A 23,056-nucleotide genomic window follows, 5' to 3' on the forward strand; every position below is an offset into this window, starting at 1 on the left:
TTCCTAATAATAATATATTTTCGTTTAAAGTATATAATATAAAAAAATATTTGATTCACTTAATTATATTACTATTTTTATTTCAATTTCCTATGCTATATAAACTTCTACAATGATACTTTATAAAAAAATTATCAATTAAAACATTAATAAATATATATTTATGAAGTGATTTTATTATATAACTTTTGAAGACTAAGAGATCCACAATGATTGTTTTCATGTATAAATTGCTGCTATCTTAATAATTTATTCAGAAACATAAAGACAATATATCTATATGCACATTTATATTTTTTAACTATTTTCTCAATCAATCCCTTTGATCCATCCTTTGATTCACTAATAAATATATTATAAAATTTAGATTTGATCCAAACAAAAATAAATAATTCCACTTAAATAACTATCAGCTCGAATTCCAATTGTCGGAAAAGAAATTTATAGGAAGTCATTTCTCTTAAATTTCTTTTTTATTCTTTTCTTTATATTAGAAAAATAGGAAAATAATATCCATTTTGTTATTTGTGAGTTAAATGGAAACAAGTTCCAAAGCCAACAATTAAACACAGAATGGCTTATGTTTTTTAAATTAAAAAAAGACTTAGCTTTATATTTTTGTTATTTTCTTTACATTTTTCTTAAAAATATTAAATAATACAAATTAATTATTAAATAATAAGAGGCCCATACTTCTATAAAAATATTAAATAAAAAAATTTATATAAAAAGAATTCTAAAAATTCAATCAAATAATTTAAAAAAATAAAAGATTTGAACAAGCACTATTATTGACGGTGAAGTATAATCATCATCAACACTAACATAAAATGAATATTACGATGACTGCACATTAACATATGACTTTATCACAAATCAGGTACAACCTATCTGAGATGTTTACAAGGACGTATCAAAGTGATAGAGCGAACTCAATGGTCCAAATCAAAGATAGGTCAACAAAATAATTAAATTAATGTAAATTGAAATAAGCGATGCCAAATTTAGTCCTAAAAAAGAACAAGATGTATTGAAAGAGTATAGAAATATGCTACAGGAGCATAAAAATATATAGCATTTTCGTTAGAAAAGAAAAATATTTATTAAATAAAATAATAAATTTAGAATATACAGAAATAAAATTAAAGATATGAAAGAGAAATATGTAAAAGAAGATTGGTAAAATATAAATGATTCTCATCAATGGTAAAAGGAAATATTATTATTTTTAGAAGTAATGAGTTTGAATAGTTGTGTTTGTAAGATTTATATGTGTTGTCCATTAATTAATTTTTTTATATATAAATATTACATTGTAATCACACTAAATTATTTATATATAAAAAAACTACTGATATTATTTTAAAAAAATGAATGAGAAAGAAGTACCCTTAAGATACATATCATTTATATATGAATGTATGTCATAGGTTATATATAGTAATATGGTTCGTTGACTAAGGTATAATATATCATAATAATTAATAAATTGTTATGAATTACAAAGGTCTCAAAAATTAATGAAAATAGAATTTTTTTAGCACATGAATCAAACGATTTTAGTGGTTAAAAGAATAATTATTATTATTAGAAATTTCGTGTTCAAGCACCAACGACAGTCATGATATTTGAACATTCATTGTCAATTAATTGAAGTATTTAAAATAAATACTACAACTTTTAGTTTTAAATAAAATAAGACAAAATAGTTTTAGTCATGATTATTACACCCCTAATTTCCTAGAAATAAACCTATTTAAAAGCAATTGGTTAGGCTTTCATTTTCAGGGGCTACTAAACAATAGCTTATTGCAAGTACCTAAAAACATATTTAATAGAGTAATATATTTAACCTTAATCAACTAGTTATATTAAATAAGAGTCAATCTTTAGTTTATTAGTCATATTAAATGGCTTAAAATGGGTGACTAAATTATTCATAAAAATTATTCAAATAGGGGCTCTTGGCTCCTTAACTTTTGTCCTCGTACTGAAATTGAAATTAAAATATGTAACGTATAACATTCGGTTTTTTAAGAAAATATATGTCTAAAAAGGAACATAACCGATGTTTCCCTTTAAGGAGGAACAAATTAACTATACAATAGACTATATACATTCAAACTGTAGCTCTTCATAAAATAAGTAATTCATTCATGTATACCTGATATTATAATCCAACGTTAAGCAAAAACAAAGGGGCGGTGACGGCTAAAAGGAGGGGGAGAAAGGGCTATCCAGGATGGTGGCGGAGACGACAAGAGTAGGACCCACGCGCCGCTGCTACTTCGCCTACTTGCCCCTCCGTTTCTCCCATTGTTTTTCCATTTGTCGGTTTCTTTGTTTACAAACCAAACTTGGTCAAATTGTGGTGAAGGTAACCATGGTTAACTCCACACTCCAATGAGCTATGACTAATGTTAACATCTAATCAGCTAACATCTCAATCTAATTCTATCCTTTTATAGTCTATTTTTGTATAGGAGTATAAAATTTGATTTGAATTAAAAAAATAATTCAATATTCAATTCGATATTAATAAAATTAATTTGATTTATAATTTTATAAACTCAACTTGATTAAAAAAAATTCAGATAAAAATTGAGTTAAAAAGTAATTTTATATATGTTTAATACTTAAATTAATACTTTTGTTCTGTTAGCAGTGCCCAAACTCTATTTTTTTTTTTAAAAAAGGTACCTTGTATTGATTAATAACAAAGTACATCACCCTAATGTCCTCATTAAAAAACCTCCCTAAACCTATCGGGGGAAAAGAGTGTACCTTGAGGTGATACGAGAATACAGTCAAAAGGGCCATAACGCTATGACCCAAAACACATACCGCATCTAATTCCTATAACCTGAACCATAACAGAAAACCAACAACCACACTACAACATGTAATCAAGTAAATACATACACATATAAAGTAACAAAACAAAAGGTTGCAGTAACCTGCTTAAACTCTATTTTATTCCAAATTATACATAATGTTTAATTTATGTTTTATTTAGGTATCCCATTTATAAAAAACTTAATAGTATTATTGTCGTGTCACTATAAGATAATATCACATCGTTATTAAAAAATAAAAATAGCATATCACCATTTCTGTTAATTTTTTAATGACAGTACACCAAATTGAATCTTAAACTACGTTATGTATAATTTTGATAAAAATATAAAATTTGGGTATCAAAGCAAAACACAATAAATAGATTAAGTACTAAACGTATAATTTAACCTTAAATTTAAAAAGAAATTAGAATAACTTGACTTAACTTGTCTTCATTAAAAAAATTTAAATTAGAAATAAAATTAATCAACTCGACTAACTTAAATCTATTTAACTTAACTCCATTAAAAGATTTAAATAAAATTCATCAACTTTATTGACTTAAAAGTTTATTTATCTCGACTGGATTTATTCAAATAATCATCCTAACATCCAGGGTTCATTTACTCTCGGTATTTTTTTTCACTTTTATTATATCACACAACACAACACTTTTTTTTAACCATCCATATTTGATCAACACAAACCCTTTAACCGCGTGAAGTCCACCTGCCATCCGTTCCCAAGACCAAAATCTATCTTGTTCATTTTTGTCCTCTGAATGTATAAAATAATACTCCATAGCTTCAGTGTTTGATGATCCACGCTCGACAAAAGGAGTGTAGGGCTGGCATCCACCAATTTGAGATGTCAAAAAATAGAGGAAAAACTAATAAAAGATTTTCTCAACTAATTCATAGTACATGGAGTATTTATTAGAAATAATAAGAAAAAGATTGTGTTTTTATAAACTTTGCTTTTGTCCCCTCTTCTTCTTCCTTTCTTCTTCTGCTTCTCCCCTTTCCTTTGCCTGCACTCCTTCCTTTTAAAAAAAATATGCAAAACCCTTTCTTTTCTTAGTTATACAAATCATTTTCTTCCATCAAGTCTCCCATATCGCTTGCCCTACCCCTTCTTTATATTTTTTTCTTCCCTTAAACAAATCCCATCTTAGACAGTTTTTAATCTAAATTAATCCATAAATTATATACTATTAACCCCCTTTTTAAATACTAATTTTTATTTTAATCCTTTGTTTTTCTTTGTTTTGTGTTGTGTTGTTCTTTTTGATGCTGGCATGGCCGGTCTTAATTTAGGAACTGCTTCTCGCTATGTTCATCAGCTTCACAGACCCGACCTTCATCTCCAGTACCTACCCGAACCTCAAGATCATGAAGCTTCTAAAAACCGTGTTGGTGTTGGTGGTGGTGCTCAGTATGGCTCGGCCGATCATCACCAAGATGATGAATCGACTCACCAAGGCCTGGACTTGGTCAACGCCGCCAACTCGGGTCCAGGTGGTGACCTTGTTGCTCGTAGGCCAAGGGGTCGTCCTCCAGGTTCCAAGAACAAGCCGAAGCCTCCGGTTATCATAACAAGGGAGAGTGCCAACACGCTCCGAGCTCACATTCTTGAGATTGGGAACGGCTGCGATGTGTTCGACTGTATTGCCAGCTACGCCCGTAGAAGGCAAAGGGGTATCTGTATATTGAGTGGCAGTGGTACGGTGACCAACGTGACCATCAGGCAACCATCGGCAGCTGGAGCTGTAGTTACCCTCCATGGCAGATTTGAAATTTTATCACTTTCGGGTTCTTTTCTGCCTCCGCCAGCTCCGCCAGGCGCCACCAGTTTGACAATCTTCTTGGCCGGCGGGCAAGGCCAGGTTGTTGGAGGGAGTGTAGTCGGTGAACTGATGGCGGCGGGACCTGTTATTGTTATAGCTTCGTCGTTTGCAAATGTGGCCTACGAGAGACTGCCTTTGGAAGAGGATGACCAGCTGCAGATGCAAAGCGGCGGCGGAAATAACATGTTTGCCGATGCAGGAGCTGCCCCAGGTGGGTTGCCTTTCTTGAATTTACCCCTCAATATGCCCCCTAATGTCCAGTTACCTGTTGAAGGATGGCCTGGAAACTCAGGTGGTAATAGGCCTCCGTTTTGAGGGCTTTTCAATGGAAAATTCAAGCTCTATTTGCAGCAATGGTGAAAATGAGGAGCCTTGGACCATTAAGGTCAGCAAATTTCATGGACTAGTTATCATCATCATCACCTTCGTCCTACACTTGCTCTTAAGTTGATGTTGATTTTAGGTTTTCTTTTCTTAATCTTTGTTTTAGTTTTTTTCCTGGTTTCTTATGGGATTTTTGGAATCTATGATTTCTGGAAATAGTCCTTTCTTGTTCATGGTTTGATATGATGTATTAACTTGTGTCGGATAATATGATCAGTCACTGAATTTTCAGTGTTACTAGGAGATCAATTAGGGTTTCCCCTTCATCTTTTAAAAATTTGCATCACATATCAAATCTTTCATTTTAAGTACTTGAAACTTTTAAAACAAGGGTTGGAAAGTAAATCTTATAAGAGTTGATAACATGGGATTTGGTTTTGCAGTGTTTTCAGGTCAGGAGAGAATATAATAACTAGGAAACCAGTGGTTTCATAACTGATTCTTCTTCTTGTTTCCTGCTATAAACCACCATGGATTTCTGCATTCACATCGTAATTCAAAGCCTACTTTCTTCTTCTTCTTGATTTTCAGCACCCTTCTATTTCACTGTTACGTCACATTCTTCTCTCCCAAATCTGTTGAACTAAACCAAAACATAAGTAAATCTTCATGATTACTATGGAGTCCCTTTCTTGATATACCTTTAAACACATCTACTTAAACTCGATTTTTTTTAAGAAGAATAATGTTTCCCTTTTTAACAACTCAGACACTCAATAAGTTGTGCAAAATATATATCTTAAAGCTGCTATCTTTATACTCAAATATTATATTTTGTTGTTGGTTAAGGGATCACTACAGTGGGTCAATGGCTTAAACAGTACTCTTACTTTGATAAATCTAAAGTTTTGTTTATTAGCAAAAATATCGGGTTTAGTAACATAATCGAATCTCCATTTCATAATGATAATCAACACCAGATTTAACAAATTTTATATATTATATATATGAAAATTATGTTGAGATAAATGGTTTTGTTTATTCATGTTGATGCGGATTCCTTACTTGCTTACGATAATCAATGCCTTCAGCTCACTGAGAAATAACAATTGAATAATGATGTTCATCACTTGGTTTTCTATAAGTTGAGTATTCTTCCATCAGTAGTGGGATATATTTAAAAATTAAATGTTGTGAATGAATGAATTTATTCCATAAAACCTAGCTATATAGATTCTTTTGGTGAAAGGGAAATGCTTGGCTTGCCCCCAATTCCCAAGTTTAAGTATTCTCATTGTGCTTTGTTTTAGGGAGGTCATTTATATTTTAATATCCAGTGTTGTTTCGATCCCATAAAAATCGTATGGTTATACCTTGTATAATGTAATATTTGTTTAAAGATTCTCAAGCGTTTGATATTGAATGCTTATACTCTTGTATATGTGATGCTCAAACTTGAAATCTCAAAGAATAATAATAATTCTTTAACCAATGAAATCGTTTTATTCGTGCTATTAAAAGTAATTTTATATCAACTAAAGAATGTTTTTATATAAGTAATTTTGAAAACAAGTGAAAATGAATATTCATAGCTACAAAATTAAGTAAAATAGAAAAAAAAAACAATAGATGAGTAGAATTAAGAAATGGAAAGATTAAACGAAATGTAATACACTATTTATAAAGCATATTACTTAATTGCTTAGGAATCTTACCCATTAAAACTTTTCACCTATTAACGTATCTGTAAAACACTAAATAAACTTAACAATCAAGTAAGCTTTAGCAAGTAAAATTATAATATAATCTCAACTAAATATTATAAACTAGAATTTGAGTTAATTTCTAACTCACAACTACTCTATAAAACAAATTACAATAAATAAAATAATCATTTTATAAACTAAAAGAAAAATCATATAAAATATAACAGGAGTTAAAAACAAAATGTAAAACTTTTAATTGATATGATGCCCAAACTACTCCAATCTCTCAAATTCCTACATCGAAGGTTTAATACTTAATTATACTCGAATTCATGTTCTTCTAAATGTTGTAATAATGACTATGATAATAAATAAAATGTAAAATCTGTCTTTTCTCATTAATTTGAATAATGTATTTATAAGATAAATGAATGAGGATAAATGAAAAAATAGAGATAAATAATTTATTTTTATATAAAATGAATGATTTAACTTCTTCTAATTGTCTTATATTTAAAAATTAATTGAATAAAAAATTGAAATTATAATATAAATTTCTAATAAAAATTTAAAATTTCTGAGATTATGTTTCGTTTGGATCGGTTTGTTAACATTTATGTCTTGGAGTTTTTCTTTTTTGGATAATTTAGGTTGATTATAAGATAATATATGTTTAAAATCTTTCTTAGTCATTAATAATGCATATATATCCTAACGTAACTATTCGAATTTAAAAATTCAAAAGAGAACAATACTTTTTTCGACTATTGATATCACTCGATGTGATTCACATATTGTAGAGTTAAAACTATGATCAGAACATGAAAAAAAATAGTTACATGTTTCTCATTTTTATTGACGGTCCAAAGTTTCCACCTTCTATTTGGGCTGGTCGATAAATAATTAGGTTCATAATGATCCAAAGTTTGAGCTGAATAAATTATGTGAATCCAATTACAGTTCATTTAACTTTTTTATTATTTATATATTTTTAACTCCTTTTATTTTATTTCTACTTCTTTCAAGTATAATGTCATCTAACATCTTTTATTTTATTTTTATTTCTTTAATCATAGTATCATTTAAATTTTCTATTTATTAAATAATCTAATTAGATCTAATATTTAATTTTAAATAAAATATTAAACATATTATAATTTAAATTCAACACTTAATCTTTCAGTATTTAGTTTTCAACACTTAAATTTTTAGTTTATCAAACTATTCAATTTATATTTTAATAAATTAGTGTAGAATTAAAATAGTTCTACATATTTTTGTAAGTATTCATTTAATATTTTAATAAATTTATCATTTTATTTATTAATAAAATTTTACTTTTCAAACACAAAAGTTTGACATCGATCCAATATTTTGTATCATGTTGGAAAGAAACTAATTTTTCTTTTTGGAGGGGCCGAAGTTGAATGAGAAACTTTTGAAGAGCTAAAATTTATTATTATTATTTTTAATTTAAAAATTACAAATTTTAAAATAAATATATAAATTTATTATCTTAGAAGCTTAAATATAATTTATATTATATCAATGTAAAATTATATAAAATCTAAGGGTGTAAAAATAAAATTTACCATTAAAGGGGAGCCAAGTGTCGGGAACAATTTTGTAGCCATGAGATTACCCTGACAATAATCCGATAACGAACCAAGTAGTTATGATAGTGAGTCGAGGAAAACTTGAAGAATCGCGATGGAAGGCATGTCAAGCTAATGACCTCATTTCAGACATTTTAACATGTACTGATGTTATAGTTGGTAAGTTTCTTTAACTCTTTAAGGGGAAGTGATTTGGTGTTGGGTTTTAACCATCTCCCTCACCCTAAGTTAACATGTGGAGCTACCATAGTGTAAACAATTTTCTCTTAGGTTCATGAGGAGCCTAGGTGTGCGTATATTAAGACCAAGGGGATGATATAATGTCTATTTAGGAGAAATTACTCTTGTTAAGTATGTCTTGGCTTTACTATGAGTTAATATGAGGCACGTATCATTATGAGCACAAATTGTCTATGCGGATGATGTATTGAATTCAGGGCAAAAGATTAGAGGTAATTGTTTCAATAAGTATTCTTTAACTTCTTATTGATTGTAGGAAAAATACCATGAAGCGCGGTGGTACTTGTGACGTGGACATCACAAAATTGTGTGGGAAAGAAGATCAAGGCATAAAAAATGGCTTAGAGGGACAACTCATGGGAACGAGGCAAAGGCGTTTTCATGACGAGGTCGTCATTAGATCAAGTGAGAGAAAATACGGAACTACAGAATGTGGAGTCGTATGGTAAATTATGTTCATGACGAGACCGTCATGAGATTGAGTGGGGGAGAATACGAAGCTGAATAATGCAGTCCTATAGAAGAATTGTTTCAACAAGTTAATCCACATGACTTGGTGTTAATAAATGAGAATCGTAGAAGAGGACTAACCCAAAAATACTTTGGTATCTTGGTATGATGTATTTAGACTCATAATATATTTGTTGGGTTAACCAATGTGTTTGACTAGTTGTGTTTAGTAATGAAACAAATATTTCATGACTATCGTACAAAAATGTGAACAAGAGTAAAAGTGGGAGAGCCTTTAGTTTTTATTGGCGATGCTACAAGTGTGCAATATTTGGCCAGGTATATCAAGTTTAGACATTGTGTCTCTCAAGGGCCGAGAAGACTTGAGTTGGGACATGTCTAACATACCTAAGTGCTCATATATTTAGAGTTATCATGGTATCATTGGGGGTGATTAGCTCAGACCTTGTCATTTATGACACATAAAAAATGACTAAAATAATCATATTTTAAACTCAGATAAATAATATTACAAGAAAATTTTATATTTAATAGTACATTATTAAATAAAATAATTAAAAATTATTATTTAGATTTCTACCCAAATTAAAAATTTGTGTACAAATGTTTTACACTCCATCCAAGAGTAAGTATCATTGGAAATAATTAATTTTTAAAATTTATCAAATACTAATTAAATTATCATACAATATAATGTTTTTGAATAAGTTTAGTTAAACTAAAAAAATCAGCGTGCGATATAGTTTTGGTATATCTATTTCTTAAAAGAAAAAAAATATTATCATTCACAATGGATTTAATGCAAAATTAAATTTAATGGATGAAATAAACTCTTAAGAAACAACAACAAATACATAATAAAATAAGAGAAAGTTGTATGATTAGGACAATAATGCCATCAACCCCACCAGCTCAACTCAACTCAACTCAACTCAACTCATAGGTAAATTATAAAGAGTGAAGCCATATACTTGGTAAATTTGACCGATTGAATGTGCCAAACTTGGCCGATTCTAAAAATATAAAGAAACTTTATGCCTAGAATTTTTTTTTAAATAAAGATTGAGTTATTAAATAAGATTTGTCGATTTGAATAATTTGAAATTTTTTAATTTGACTTAATCGAATACTCACCCTATATATAACTATAATTTTTTTAGATTAACTAGAGTAAATAATATCGTTGTTAATTTCCAGCTCTCTTCTCCATTCTAATTATCTTGAGAATAAAAGTCAAGAATCTCCTCCACATTAAGCTGAAACAGTGAGGAACAGTCATTATTCATCAACCAAAGCATGTGCTCAAACAAGATAGCATCCACATCCACAAATATCACCCTCCTTTTACCATCACTTACTTCACCTCCATTATCTTTCTTCATTGTCTCCATCAATACCCTAAACGGGCTCTCCTCCAGCACAAATGACTCAACCAAAAACTCCCTCCTCTCTTTGCCTACCACCACCATCACTCGTCGGTCCAAATCACTGTATGCGTCATCCTCCGCTAGAGGCCGATATCCCATGCAACGCCGTCGCAGTAACGAGGCCGGTAAAACCAAGCAACCCATTATCAAGCAATTGATAACTTGAAATTCTCAAGATAAAGTGTATATAGCAAAATATGAGATGTTAATGACTCAATATGATGTGTTATGACTAGATGAATGAACCATTTATAGAAGCGTGAAAGTGTGGTAGAAGTGTTTGGCAAGTTCCGGTTGAATAGGCCAAGCAACGACTAGAGAGAGGGGAAAAAGAGGGAATATTTATAAGCAAAGCAAAGAGGATAAAGTAGATTAAATTACTATGCATAGTATTGGTTTTTTAGGTATTAAATTTGAATAACACCGAAAATTGGGATATGACCCGTCATTTTGAGAAAATGTCGCACTCAATTACCGGTCCTTGGATTTGAAGTTGGATTAATGTGGAAATTACTTATTTCTCAAAATTATGAATTCTAAATATTGAAATAATTAAATTAATTAAGAGATTTTAGTGGTAAAAAGAAATATTTTTTCCTTAAAGAATTCAGGTTGAGTAACTGTATTTATAGAATGCATGTACGTTGTAAAAATATTAAGAAAGCTTTGAATAAATACTAAAATGTAAGTGTACTTATCAATTCTATAAACTTTGTTAGGTTTTAATTTGCTAGAGGAACTCATCAAGTGATCTTAGTGGTAAAAGAGACTATTGTTTTTTTTAGAGGTACTGAGTTCGAGTAAATACGTCTGTAGAGTGGGTGTCTTGTTAGTTGTTTAAAAAAAATCTGAACAAATACTATCTTATAATTACTATTAGACTATTAAAAACATATCGATTGGCGTAGAAGGTTGAAAACTGAAAATCATATAAAAAAATGCCCAGTGCGTTAGGACTTTGGAGCCGACCAAACCAACTAGACTAGGTGGCTGGAGACCGAACTCGTGTACTGTGTTTTGGATGTGGCAATGGCTGGTAGCTGCAATAATGATATATGTCGGTTAACTTCCACATTAATTCTCCATGTTGATTTTGACGAATAAGCTCAACGTCTAAAACCCAATCCTTATACTCCATGCTTTGATTATTGGGGAGGATTCCACAATATTTTAATCATATAATCGCAACTTTGGACATTTTCACAAGTTTTTCCTTTGAACTCTAAATGTGTCTTCTGGTGCTATTAGAATCCGGGTTTACCTCTAGCGAACGCAAGCCAAGAGTATTTAGGTCATATATCAAGTACAAGAATGTCTTTTTTTTTTAATTGTACGAGGTGAAAAATCTTTTTGGCCTCTCGACAATAATGCACACATACCTTATAGAAATAGTTGTTCGAATTCAAAAATTGTAAGAAAATAATACATTTTTATTATTGAGATCCTTCAATAAGTTCAATACGAAGGAGAATTTTACTCCTGATAGGTTATTAGGTATTGAACCCAAAACCTAAGAGAGACAAAAGTATCAACTGAGAACTTTTAACCATCCGTTCTAGAGATTGTTGATCAATACAAACATAATTAAATGCATAAAGGCTTAAGAATAATATATGTATGGTACCATTGTGCATATAATGGCACAAGGATTTTATTCTAAATACCGGTAGCCTATACAAGAAACTGAAACAAAAGGCTGGCTGCATCCTTTAGGTGGAATGGAGGCTTATTCACCTTACCTTCAATACACGAAAGAATCAATTTCTACTTGGTTAAAAGTGGGTAGCCGAGTAAATATTGTAGTCGACACTCAGGTTGTCGATACAATATAACAGAGAGGCTCAATGATTCTAGCACCTGACCTCGTATGAGCCGGCCTTGGTAATATATCGAACCCACTCAACCGTGCTATACCCACTCTTTTCCCATACCTTCGAAATAAAGTATGAGTTCAACGTAAACGAACCGCACATACATTCAGAATACGTAAGAATGCTTTACCTTAAGAAACCGGACTCGTAAACGGGGAGGCTGTAAACATTGGCACCTGAAATTCCATCTGAATTGGTGGCTTTGTCCAACACTTCTTTTCTGTCATCGTGGAAATCAACTTCTGCACTCAAGATCGGCTCTGTTTGTCCAGGGACTTTTCTTATCCTAAAAAGTGACGTTGAACCATAACCAAATTTAATCCAAAGATAAATCATATATGCACATGGTAACAGACCAAAACATTTATTTCCAAACCAAGCAATCAATACCAGCATTGTACTATGCTCGACCTGATGTCACTTGGAAACTCGTCTTAGCTGTCTGTTTCGGCACAGGAAATTTCACGATAACTCCAAGAGCAAACATTTTTGCTCCGAAGACACTTAACCTGAAATTTTCAAAGAAATATGGTGACAGCATAATCATGAGCTGGATCCAATTTCAAAATGATTGATTAGTATTACAAACCTTAACATTTACTTCCATCCGTGTTCGACCAAGTTCCTTGATTGTAGGCAATACCCGGAAAGGAGGATTAACTCCCTCCATGATTCGGTACCTATAAGGATGAGCGTAAGATTTTATGTTAGGAGAACGAATTTATAAAATTTGAAGGGTGAGTGAACTTATAAAAGTTTAGAATATGAGAACATGTTTTTTTTATTATAGAAAATATAAAAAAATATATATCTAAAATATATGAGAATTTAAAATTTTAAAGGATGTAGACCCCACCCGCTCTCCTCGATCCTTCCATGAGTACCTATGAATTCATCAATTCAAAACAATAATATATTGTATAATCATTGGGAACTCAGATAGTTCATCACCATATAGCATTAATGTTATGATTGGTAGGGACTACTATTCTTCCTAGGATAGAGTCTACTAGCAGCCCCTGCAATACACCAAAAATCTCCATTTTTTTCCCTCTATTATGTAAAGGGACATTTTAGTCCCTATACATTTGATAAAGTGAATATTTTACTCTAAAATGTTAAATCTATACTTAGTTGAACTAAAATACTAGGTTTAAACACCTCTTAAGCCCCTATCAATTTATAAATGGAGCAAATTGAACCTTCTCCAAAAAAGTTAATTTAGTGTCTATGGTTTTTTTAAATATAATATTTAAAGTTCCACGATATAAATTTTTGTAAAGAAGACAAAAAGATTATATGAATTTTTGAATATTATATAAAAAAATCTATTTATAAATTGATAGGGACCTAAGGGATGTTTAAACTCAATATTTTTGATTAACTAACAATAGATTATTTTCACTTGGTAATTCTTAGCCATTCACATAACTTAAACAAAGAGAACGAATATTTATGAGTTATATTGAATATGAATTATTTTTTACTCATCTTTCTAACTTCAAACTTAAATTCGTAAAAATTCTTTTAATCTATGACAAACTATTTTAAAACTCGTGTACTAATTTTTTTTCTTCTATTGTAACCAAACGTAGGACAAGTGTTAAACATTTGTTTTCACTATATATCTCCAGATATCTAAGGTAAGGAAACATTTATATATATATATATATATATATATATATAAGTTGCACACTGTATAACAAAACTACAACTGAAGTTGCATACCATATACCGCAAGTAAATAAGGGAGAAGACTTCTTGATCTTACTTCATTAATTCAAATTCACCGTCTGGTGGCACAAAACTAACAGTCTTTTCTGAGTTGAATCTTGTAAGATTTACACACTAATGGAAATTAACATCGTCCAGCTCAATAGTCTCGCCACTGAGACAACATCATTTGTAAGAGAGAGAAAAAGCAGAACTTAATAACTAAAAAACCAAGAGAAATTATTTCATGAACCCTCTTCTCCCTGTCTTCCATGGCTCCATCCAGTAAAAATCGCACACCTTACATTTCCCCCCCTCCATGTCACTTTTTTTAATAATGAAATTTCACTTTTTGCCCATGTATATATGGAAATGGGTGATTACTTGAAAGTTAATTATGAGTGGATTAATGGCATGAAAGAAAAAGAGTGAACCGAGTGGTTTTTACTTATTGAGATCATATACGTCACGTAATCCGATATGTAATCTTTCAGAAACTCAAGTCACTTGAAATGATAAAAAATGAACAGAACCCCCCCCCCCCCCCCCGAGGATTGTATTGTATATTAACAAAGTAAGGAAGCATAGGATGAAACATAGAAGCCACCTTTTAGTAGGGTGGGATTTCATTTGTTATTCTTTCTCAAGTCCAATCTTATCATTCAAGCCCAATTTCAGATCAGGCATTCCAGAGAGGATGCACTTCATAAGGATCTTTCCAGTAACATCACAACGCAGAACACTGCCTGGAATCACCAAATGTTTAATTTTCATCCATACACAAACCAACAAACAAAACCACTATTACGTAATAGTAAGTTTATACTTTCCACAATGTCTAGAAATACCTGCAGCTAATAGATGTTAAACCATAGGAACCAAAACGATATTGAAAGACCTCAGAAGCACGATTACCTCATTCTTCTTATAAACAAGTCCCTCTCTTCTTCAGCCAACAGCACCTGTAACTTGTAATGTTGCCTTTGGAATAGGCTTATCTGCCTATTAAATTGTTACACATAGAAAATCAAAATGGTACGAGTACGAGTATTGCTTACATACATCAAACCTCAACAAAAAATATACATCATACCTTGGATGAGAAGGGGGACCGCACCCCTTCTTGAGTCATGTAAAGCTTTAAAATTTCGGGAGAGAGATTTTGTGGGTGGCCGAAGTCCATGATTTTTGCAACAAAAAAATTACAGAAATGAAACATTTTATCATTCAAATAACATTTGAACTCAAAGTTAATTATATTTTTGTTAAAAGTTTCAAAGTTTGGCAACCAACTTTGGAAAATGTTTTTTCAAAGTTTGGTAAATGTTTCTTTGAAAAATGTTTTTCAAAGTTTGGTAAAATTTTGGTAGATGTTTGTTGAAAATAGGAATGGGTAAATTCACTTTAGTCATTGCACTTTAGGGTATTTTCAAAGATTAGTCCCTAAGTTTCTACTATAAATACCCTTACCCATTTAGCTTCAAAATCATCCCAAAACATTTCTTTCTTCCTATACTAGAGAGCTTTCTTGTGAGTAGTGAGTGTTTTGTAAACACCTGTAAATTTTCTCTCTTAGTAAAAAGATCTGCAGCAGCCCGGAGACGTAAGCACAATTGGCTGAACTCCGTTATCAATTTTCGGGTATTATTTTTCCGCTTTTATTTCGCATTCTCACTAATCTGGTTATAGGGAAATTACTTGTACTCGGTTTATTTTCCTAACAACTGGTATCAGAGCTTTTGGTTGTGAATTTTGTCAAATTTTCTGCGAGGTTACTATTCATTACTATTCACGTGAATAGTGAATTTCGTGAATAGTGAAATTCGGTCGGCGATACGAGTTTGTCGACGGTGGTGTTCTAATACACGGTGATTCGCAAGAATTGTCAGAAACGATCCAAACGAAGCCAGATTCGAGTGGGAGCGATGGCTGCAGACGAAGGGAAGGTGAAAATTGAAAAGTTCGATGGTGCGGACTTTGGCTTTTGGAAGATGCAGATTGAAGATTTTTTGTACCAGAAAAATCTATATCAACCTCTCTCAGGAAAGCAACCAGAGGGCATGAAGGATGAAAATTGGGCTCTTCTCGACAGACAAGCCCTCGGAGTTATCCGACTGACGTTATCCCGCAATGTTGCTTTTAACATAGCAAAGGAAAAGACCACGGCGGGTCTTATGGCGGCTCTCTCCAGTATGTACGAGAAGCCATCGGCCTCAAACAAAGTTCATTTGATGAGGCGATTATTCAATTTGCGGATGGCGGAAGGGGCATCGGTGGCACAACACCTAAATGAACTCAACACAATTACAACCCAGTTGAGTTCAGTGGAAATTGAGTTCGATGATGAAGTTCGAGCTTTAATTCTCTTATCATCTCTACCAGACAGTTGGAATGCTACTGTTACAGCAGTCAGCAGTTCGTCGGGAAACAGCAAATTAAAATTCGACGATGTTCGGGATCTGGTATTGAGTGAAGAAATTCGACGAAGAGAATCGGGTGAAGCATCAACCTCCTCAGCCTTACACACGGAGTCTAGAGGGAGAACTTCAGAAAGAAATTCAAATCGTGGCAGATCAAAATCTAGAAGGGGCAAATCAAGAACAGGAAATAAAGATTTTACCTGTTATAATTGCGGCAAAAAGGGTCACTTCAAAAGAGATTGCCGAGCACCGAAGAAAAATACCGGCACACAGGAATCTGCCAACATGACGGAGGAGACAGGTGATGCCATGATTTTAAGCGTCAACAGTCCGATTGAATCATGGATCTTGGATTCAGGGGCATCTTTCCACACCACCCCATGCCGAGAAATCATGGAGAACTATGTCAGTGGTGATTTTGGAAAGGTTCATCTTGCTGATGATGAAACCTTAAAGATCGTCGGAAAAGGAGACATCCGACTAAAGTTGCCAAACCAGACCACCTGGAAGCTGACAGGAGTGAGACATATTCCTGGCCTCAAAAGAAATCTGATTTCTGTTGGACAGCTTGATGGAGAAGGATATAGCACAACCTTTTCAGGCTGTGAATGGAAGATTACCAAAGGAGCACTCGTCATTGCTCGTGGTAAGAAGACTGGTACTCTCTATGTAACCTCAAATTTAGAGAATATCATTGCAGTAGCAGATGCTGATGGAAAATCAAACCTATGGCACCAAAGGCTTGGCCATATGAGCGAGAAAGGGATGAAGACACTTTTGTCAAAAGGGAAGCTGTCGGATCTAAAAAATGTAGATGTCGGACTATGCGAGGATTGCATCTTTGGCAAACAAAAGAAAGTCAGTTTTGCAAAGATTGGCAAGACACCCAAGGCAGAAAGGTTAGAATTGGTTCATACTGATGTATGGGGACCATCCCCAGTTCCATCTCTTGCAGGCTCACTATATTATGTCACCTTCATCGATGATTCAACAAGGAAGGTGTGGGTTTATTTTCTGAAGAAGAAATCAGAAGTCTTCGATATCTTCAGAAAATGGAAGGCCATGGTGGAAAATGAGACTGGTTTGAAAGTCAAGCGGTTGAGGTCTGACAATGGAGGAGAGTACATAGACAGTAGATTCAGAGATTTCTGCGCAAACAATGGGATCAAGATGGAGACAACAGTTCCCAAGACACCGCAACATAATGGTGTAGCAGAGCGCATGAACAGAACTCTGAATGAACGTGCCAGAAGTATGAGGATACATGCCGGCTTGCCCAAATTTCTATGGGCTGAAGCAATCAACACTGCAGCTTACTTGATCAACCGTGGGCCCTCAGTTCCTTTGGATGGCAGAATACCAGAGGAAGTTTGGAGCAAGAAAGAAATAAACCTTTCACACTTAAGAGTGTTTGGTTGTATTTCTTATGTACACATAGACTCTGCTGAAAGAAGTAAGCTTGATGCTAAGTCCAAAAAATGTGCCTTTGTTGGTTATGGCGGTGATGAGTTCGGTTACCGGTTTTGGGACTATGAAAATCGGAAGATCATCAGAAGCAGAGACGTCATTTTCAATGAAAATGTGATGTACAAAGATAGATCAACCGCAGAATCAAGTAATACCGAAGCTGAAACAAAGGAATTTGCTGAGTTCGAGGAGATTTCTGGAAATGATGTTCAGATCAATCCTGAAGCAGTTCAAGAAGAACCAGGCACACCAGAACTGAGACGCTCCTCCAGAATTCCTAAACCAACCCAACGGTATTCTCCTTCTTTACACTACTTGTTGCTGACTGACAATGGTGAACCAGAGTGCTATGATGAAGCAATGCAAGTGGAGGATTCAGTCAAGTGGGAGTCTTCCATGAAAGATGAGATGGACTCGCTTATGTCAAATCAGACATGGGAATTAGCTGAATTACCACCAGGCAAGAAAGCGCTCCACAACAAGTGGATTTACAGGATCAAAGAAGAGCACGATGGGAGCAAACGCTACAAAGCAAGATTGGTTGTCAAAGGCTTTCAGCAAAAAGAAGGTATTGACTACAATGAAATTTTCTCTCCAGTCGTAAAATTGTCTACAATCAGACTGGTGTTGAAAATTGTAGCTGCAGAGAATTTACATCTTGAGCAGTTAGATGTAAAGACAGCTTTCCTTCATGGTGATTTGGAGGAAGAAATCTATATGAGGCAGCCAGAAGGCTTCATAGAGGCAGACAAGAAAAACCTGGTATGCAGGTTGAAGAAGAGCTTGTATGGTTTAAAACAAGCTCCTAGACAGTGGTACAAGAAGTTCGATAGCTTCATGAGTAGCAGTGGTTTTATCAGATGCCAAGCAGATCATTGTTGCTACATCAAGAGGTTCGACAACAGCTTCATTATTTTATTATTGTACGTTGATGACATGCTCGTTGCAGGCTCAGACATGCAAGAGATTATACACTTGAAGCAAAAATTGTCGAAGCAGTTTGCTATGAAGGATCTGGGCGCTGCAAAGCAGATTCTTGGGATGAGGATCAAGAGAGACACAAAGTCGGGGACTTTGATGTTATCACAGGCTGAGTACATCAACAAAGTACTCTCCAGGTTCAACATGCAAGATGCTAAACCAGTAAGTACACCTTTAGGTGTTCATTTCAGACTCTCCAAAGACCAATCACCAAAGACGGAGGAAGAACGTGCACACATGGTGAAGGTGCCGTATGCCTCAGCAATTGGAAGTCTGATGTATGCCATGGTTTGTACCAGACCAGATATTGCTCATGCAGTGGGAGCTGTTAGCAGGTACATGAATAATCCGGGCAAGGTACACTGGGAAGCAGTCAAATGGATCCTCAGATATCTTCGGGGTACCACAAACAAAGCACTTTGTTTCAAAGGTGGAGATATGATACTGACAGGCTATGTAGATGCTGACTTAGCCGGAAATGTCGACATCAGAAGGAGCACTACAGGGTATGTCTATACTCTAGGAGGAACTGCAGTGAGTTGGGTTTCTCAACTACAGAAGATAGTTGCTCTCTCCACAACTGAAGCAGAATATGTCGCTGTTACGGAAGCCAGCAAGGAGATGGTTTGGCTCCAAAGTTTCTTGGAAGAGTTAGGCAAGAAACAAGAAAACAATATCTTGTATTGCGACAGTCAAAGTGCTATCCATCTAGCAAAGAATCCGTCTTTTCATTCCAGGACAAAGCACATACAATTGAGATATCATTTTATCCGGTCTCTTCTGGAAGATGGGATTTTGAAACTTGAAAAGATTAGTGGAGCTCAAAATCCGGCAGACATGTTGACAAAGACGGTGACTACGGACAAACTGAAGTTGTGTTCAGCTTCAGTTGGCATGCTAGAATAACAAGACCAGACATGCTGCTGCATTGATCGAGGTGTGAAGACATATTAAAATCAGTCTTCAAGTGGGAGATTGTTAAAAGTTTCAAAGTTTGGCAACCAACTTTGGAAAATGTTTTTTCAAAGTTTGGTAAATGTTTCTTTGAAAAATGTTTTTCAAAGTTTGGTAAAATTTTGGTAGATGTTTGTTGAAAATAGGAATGGGTAAATTCACTTTAGTCATTGCACTTTAGGGTATTTTCAAAGATTAGTCCCTAAGTTTCTACTATAAATACCCTTACCCATTTAGCTTCAAAATCATCCCAAAACATTTCTTTCTTCCTATACTAGAGAGCTTTCTTGTGAGTAGTGAGTGTTTTGTAAACACCTGTAAATTTTCTCTCTTAGTAAAAGATCTGCAGCAGCCCGGAGACGTAAGCACAATTGGCTGAACTCCGTTATCAATTTTCGGGTATTATTTTTCCGCTTTTATTTCGCATTCTCACTAATCTGGTTATAGGGAAATTACTTGTACTCGGTTTATTTTCCTAACATATTTTTCATCCTTCCTTTCTTTACAAGAAATACCTAACAATGAATTCCATGTATAGAAGTTAAGATGCAGCCTAAAAGAAACACACTGCATCACTTAGTTGCCAGTAAAATAATTAGTTACAGCGGTAACTAATAAATTGAAAGCTGAAAATGTTATAGCCCACTATAACAAATTGGTTGCACCCAAAATGTTTGCGGAGTTTCTAAAAGTAGGTGAACAAAATAAGTTGAAAGTTGAAAATGTTATCATTCATACCATGAAATTTGGTTGCGCCCATTATTGTTAGCGTTCGATAAGAAAATAAGTTGAGATTGAGTTTGTTATAAGCTGCTTTAACATATTTGATTTTTGAACGAAGATGTTATTGGAGCTTAACAAATGAGTTTATCAAAATAAGGGCGGTAAGAAAATAAATTGAAAACCAAAAATATTATCCATCATGGGAAGAAATCTGGATACGCCTATGATTGTTAGTGTTCGATAAGAAAGTAAGTTGATATAAGGTTTGTTGTAAGGTACTTTAACAAATATGGTTTTGACTGAAAATCTTATCGGGGTTTAGCAAATTGATTCATCAAAATAAGGACGACAACAAAATAAGTTGGAAGATGAAAAACTTATCAACCGTGGTAAGAAATTTGAGTGTGCCCATGATTGTTAGCGTTTGATACGAAAGTAAGTTAAGATTAGGTTTGTTATAAGTTGTTTTAACAAATTCGGCTTCGACCAAAAATGTTACAGAGAGTTTAGTAAATTGGTTCATCAAAATAAGGGCGGTAACAAAATAAGTTGAAAGCTGAAAATGTTATCAATCATGGTAAGAAATCGGATTGTGCCCATGAATATTAGTGGCTGATAAGAAACTAGATTGAGATCAGGTTTGTTATAAGTTGCTTTAATAAATCCGATTTCGACCGAAAATGTAACCAAAGTTTAGCAAATGGATCTAGCAAAATAACAGGACGGTAAAAAATAAGTTGATAGGCGAAAATTAGATTTTGGGAGATTAAGAAAGAAAATTATGATATTTTTGTGTTTAAGCATTCAGAATCGATTATATTTTCACAACTATATTTATTAGGTTACAACCTAAAATATTATAAATAAATGTCATATTTTCGGTCGCACTCAACTTAATTATTATGTTTTCTCTCACATTTTCGATCATGTTCATTTTCGTCGTTTTTTAACTTTAAATTAAACTAATTTTTATTAGACTTTCCCTTTAACGTTGTTTTCCTTTCCATTTACTTTGATCCAACTAAATCCCATAATTGTTTTTTCTTTTGGTTTGTTTTTACTTTGTTTTTTTCCTTCTATAATTTTATTATTGAAATCATATGGTGATTACAATGATGTTGTTTCTTCTTCTGCTTTATCTCTATGTTTTGATTTATCTTCTTCGATAGATTTTAAAGTGAAATTATTGAAAAAACTAAATTAACTTTTTATTTTTCTTAATTTATTAAACAATAATTTTAATCGACTGTCATCCTTGACGACATGAAAATCTCTTTGTCAAAACTGATTCCTTCCTTTTTCTTTATATTTTTTATTTGACCCATTATTATTTTTAATTATTCATTAAATCGTTTTCTATGTCGAGTTAATGAACGCTAGTAAATGATTCAATCACAACAGCCTAAAATTAATTAAACCCAAATTAAGTCGGCCGTAGTTAAATTAAGGGTAAAGTATAGTAATGGTCACTGAAATTTTCTGAAGCTTTCATTTAGGTCCCCCAACATTTAGTCCGTTTGTAATATGGTCCCCCAACATTTAGTCCGTTTGCAATATGGTCACCAACGTAACTGTTGGGGACCATATTGCAAACGAACTAAATGTTGGGGGACTATATTATAAGTTTTAAAAGTTGGGGGCCCTAAATGAAAGCTTTAGAAAAGTTCAGTGACCATTACTATACTTTACCCTTATTTTTTTTGTAATTTACTCGAAATCATATACAATTACAACTTGAAATTTAACAATCACGAAAGATGACAAAATAATTAATCCAAAATTAAAACGACACGACCTGAACTCATTTCGTATTTGGTAAACATTCGACCTGAATTGTATCTATCAATGATGTGACCCGATCTGAACGAGATCTGACTGAAGTCCACCTGAACCTGAATTAACCTGGTCTTTATCTGCTTCGGACCTGAACTAACATCGATCCGAACTGAAAATGGCCCGACTTGAACCTGATATGAATCTGGTGTTAATCAACTTGAAAATAACTCGAACTGATTTGACCTGTACCCGACCTGATCTGAGTCAAACAATCAAATTGACCTAACTTGATCTGTACCTGATTTTACCCGACCTGCTAGGATCCGACTGAAACCTGACCGATTACATGATTTTACAACCTTACACCTTCTTGAGTGGACACTCCACCACGTCGGGCTATTGTGGTCGGCCTCTAAGAACGAGTGTAAGGATGTTGTTTGGGTAAAATTATTGAATTCTTACGTAATAAAGTTAATCACCAATAAATTTTTAACCATTCGAATTATAATATAATATAATATAATTATTAATTAAAATTTGAATAATCTAACAATAAATTATATAATACTCTAATTATATTTATAACTTAAAATATAAGATTAATTAATACTTGAATATGATATATTATAAAATAAAATATATTTGAATTAAACTATCACTAGAGTTAATTAATTGGGTAAAGT

At 33.1% G+C, this 23,056-nt stretch overlaps 2 protein-coding genes and 1 pseudogene across 2 annotated transcripts; 1 reads left to right on the forward strand and 2 right to left on the reverse strand.

Moving 5' to 3' along the window:
• Nucleotides 1–3,878: 3,878 nt before the first annotated feature.
• On the forward strand, nucleotides 3,879–14,465 carry LOC120113406 (AT-hook motif nuclear-localized protein 23-like). Its single transcript, XM_039134583.1, has 2 exons — nucleotides 3,879–5,040; nucleotides 14,455–14,465. Exon 1 carries the CDS (start codon nucleotides 4,136–4,138, stop codon nucleotides 4,997–4,999), a length of 864 nt encoding a protein of 287 aa, XP_038990514.1. The 5' UTR covers nucleotides 3,879–4,135; the 3' UTR covers nucleotides 5,000–5,040; nucleotides 14,455–14,465.
• Nucleotides 10,253–10,612, reverse strand: LOC120219293. Its single transcript, XM_039216115.1, has one exon. The coding sequence runs from the start codon at nucleotides 10,610–10,612 to the stop codon at nucleotides 10,253–10,255; it is 360 nt and encodes a 119-aa protein (XP_039072046.1).
• Nucleotides 12,446–15,271, reverse strand: LOC120219294 (annotated as a pseudogene).
• Nucleotides 15,272–23,056: the final 7,785 nt, after the last annotated feature.

The sequence above is a fragment of the Hibiscus syriacus genome, unplaced genomic scaffold (assembly GCF_006381635.1).
Source record: "Hibiscus syriacus cultivar Baekdansim isolate YM2019G1 unplaced genomic scaffold, ASM638163v2 tig00110206_pilon, whole genome shotgun sequence".
Lineage (NCBI taxonomy): Eukaryota > Viridiplantae > Streptophyta > Magnoliopsida > Malvales > Malvaceae > Hibiscus > Hibiscus syriacus.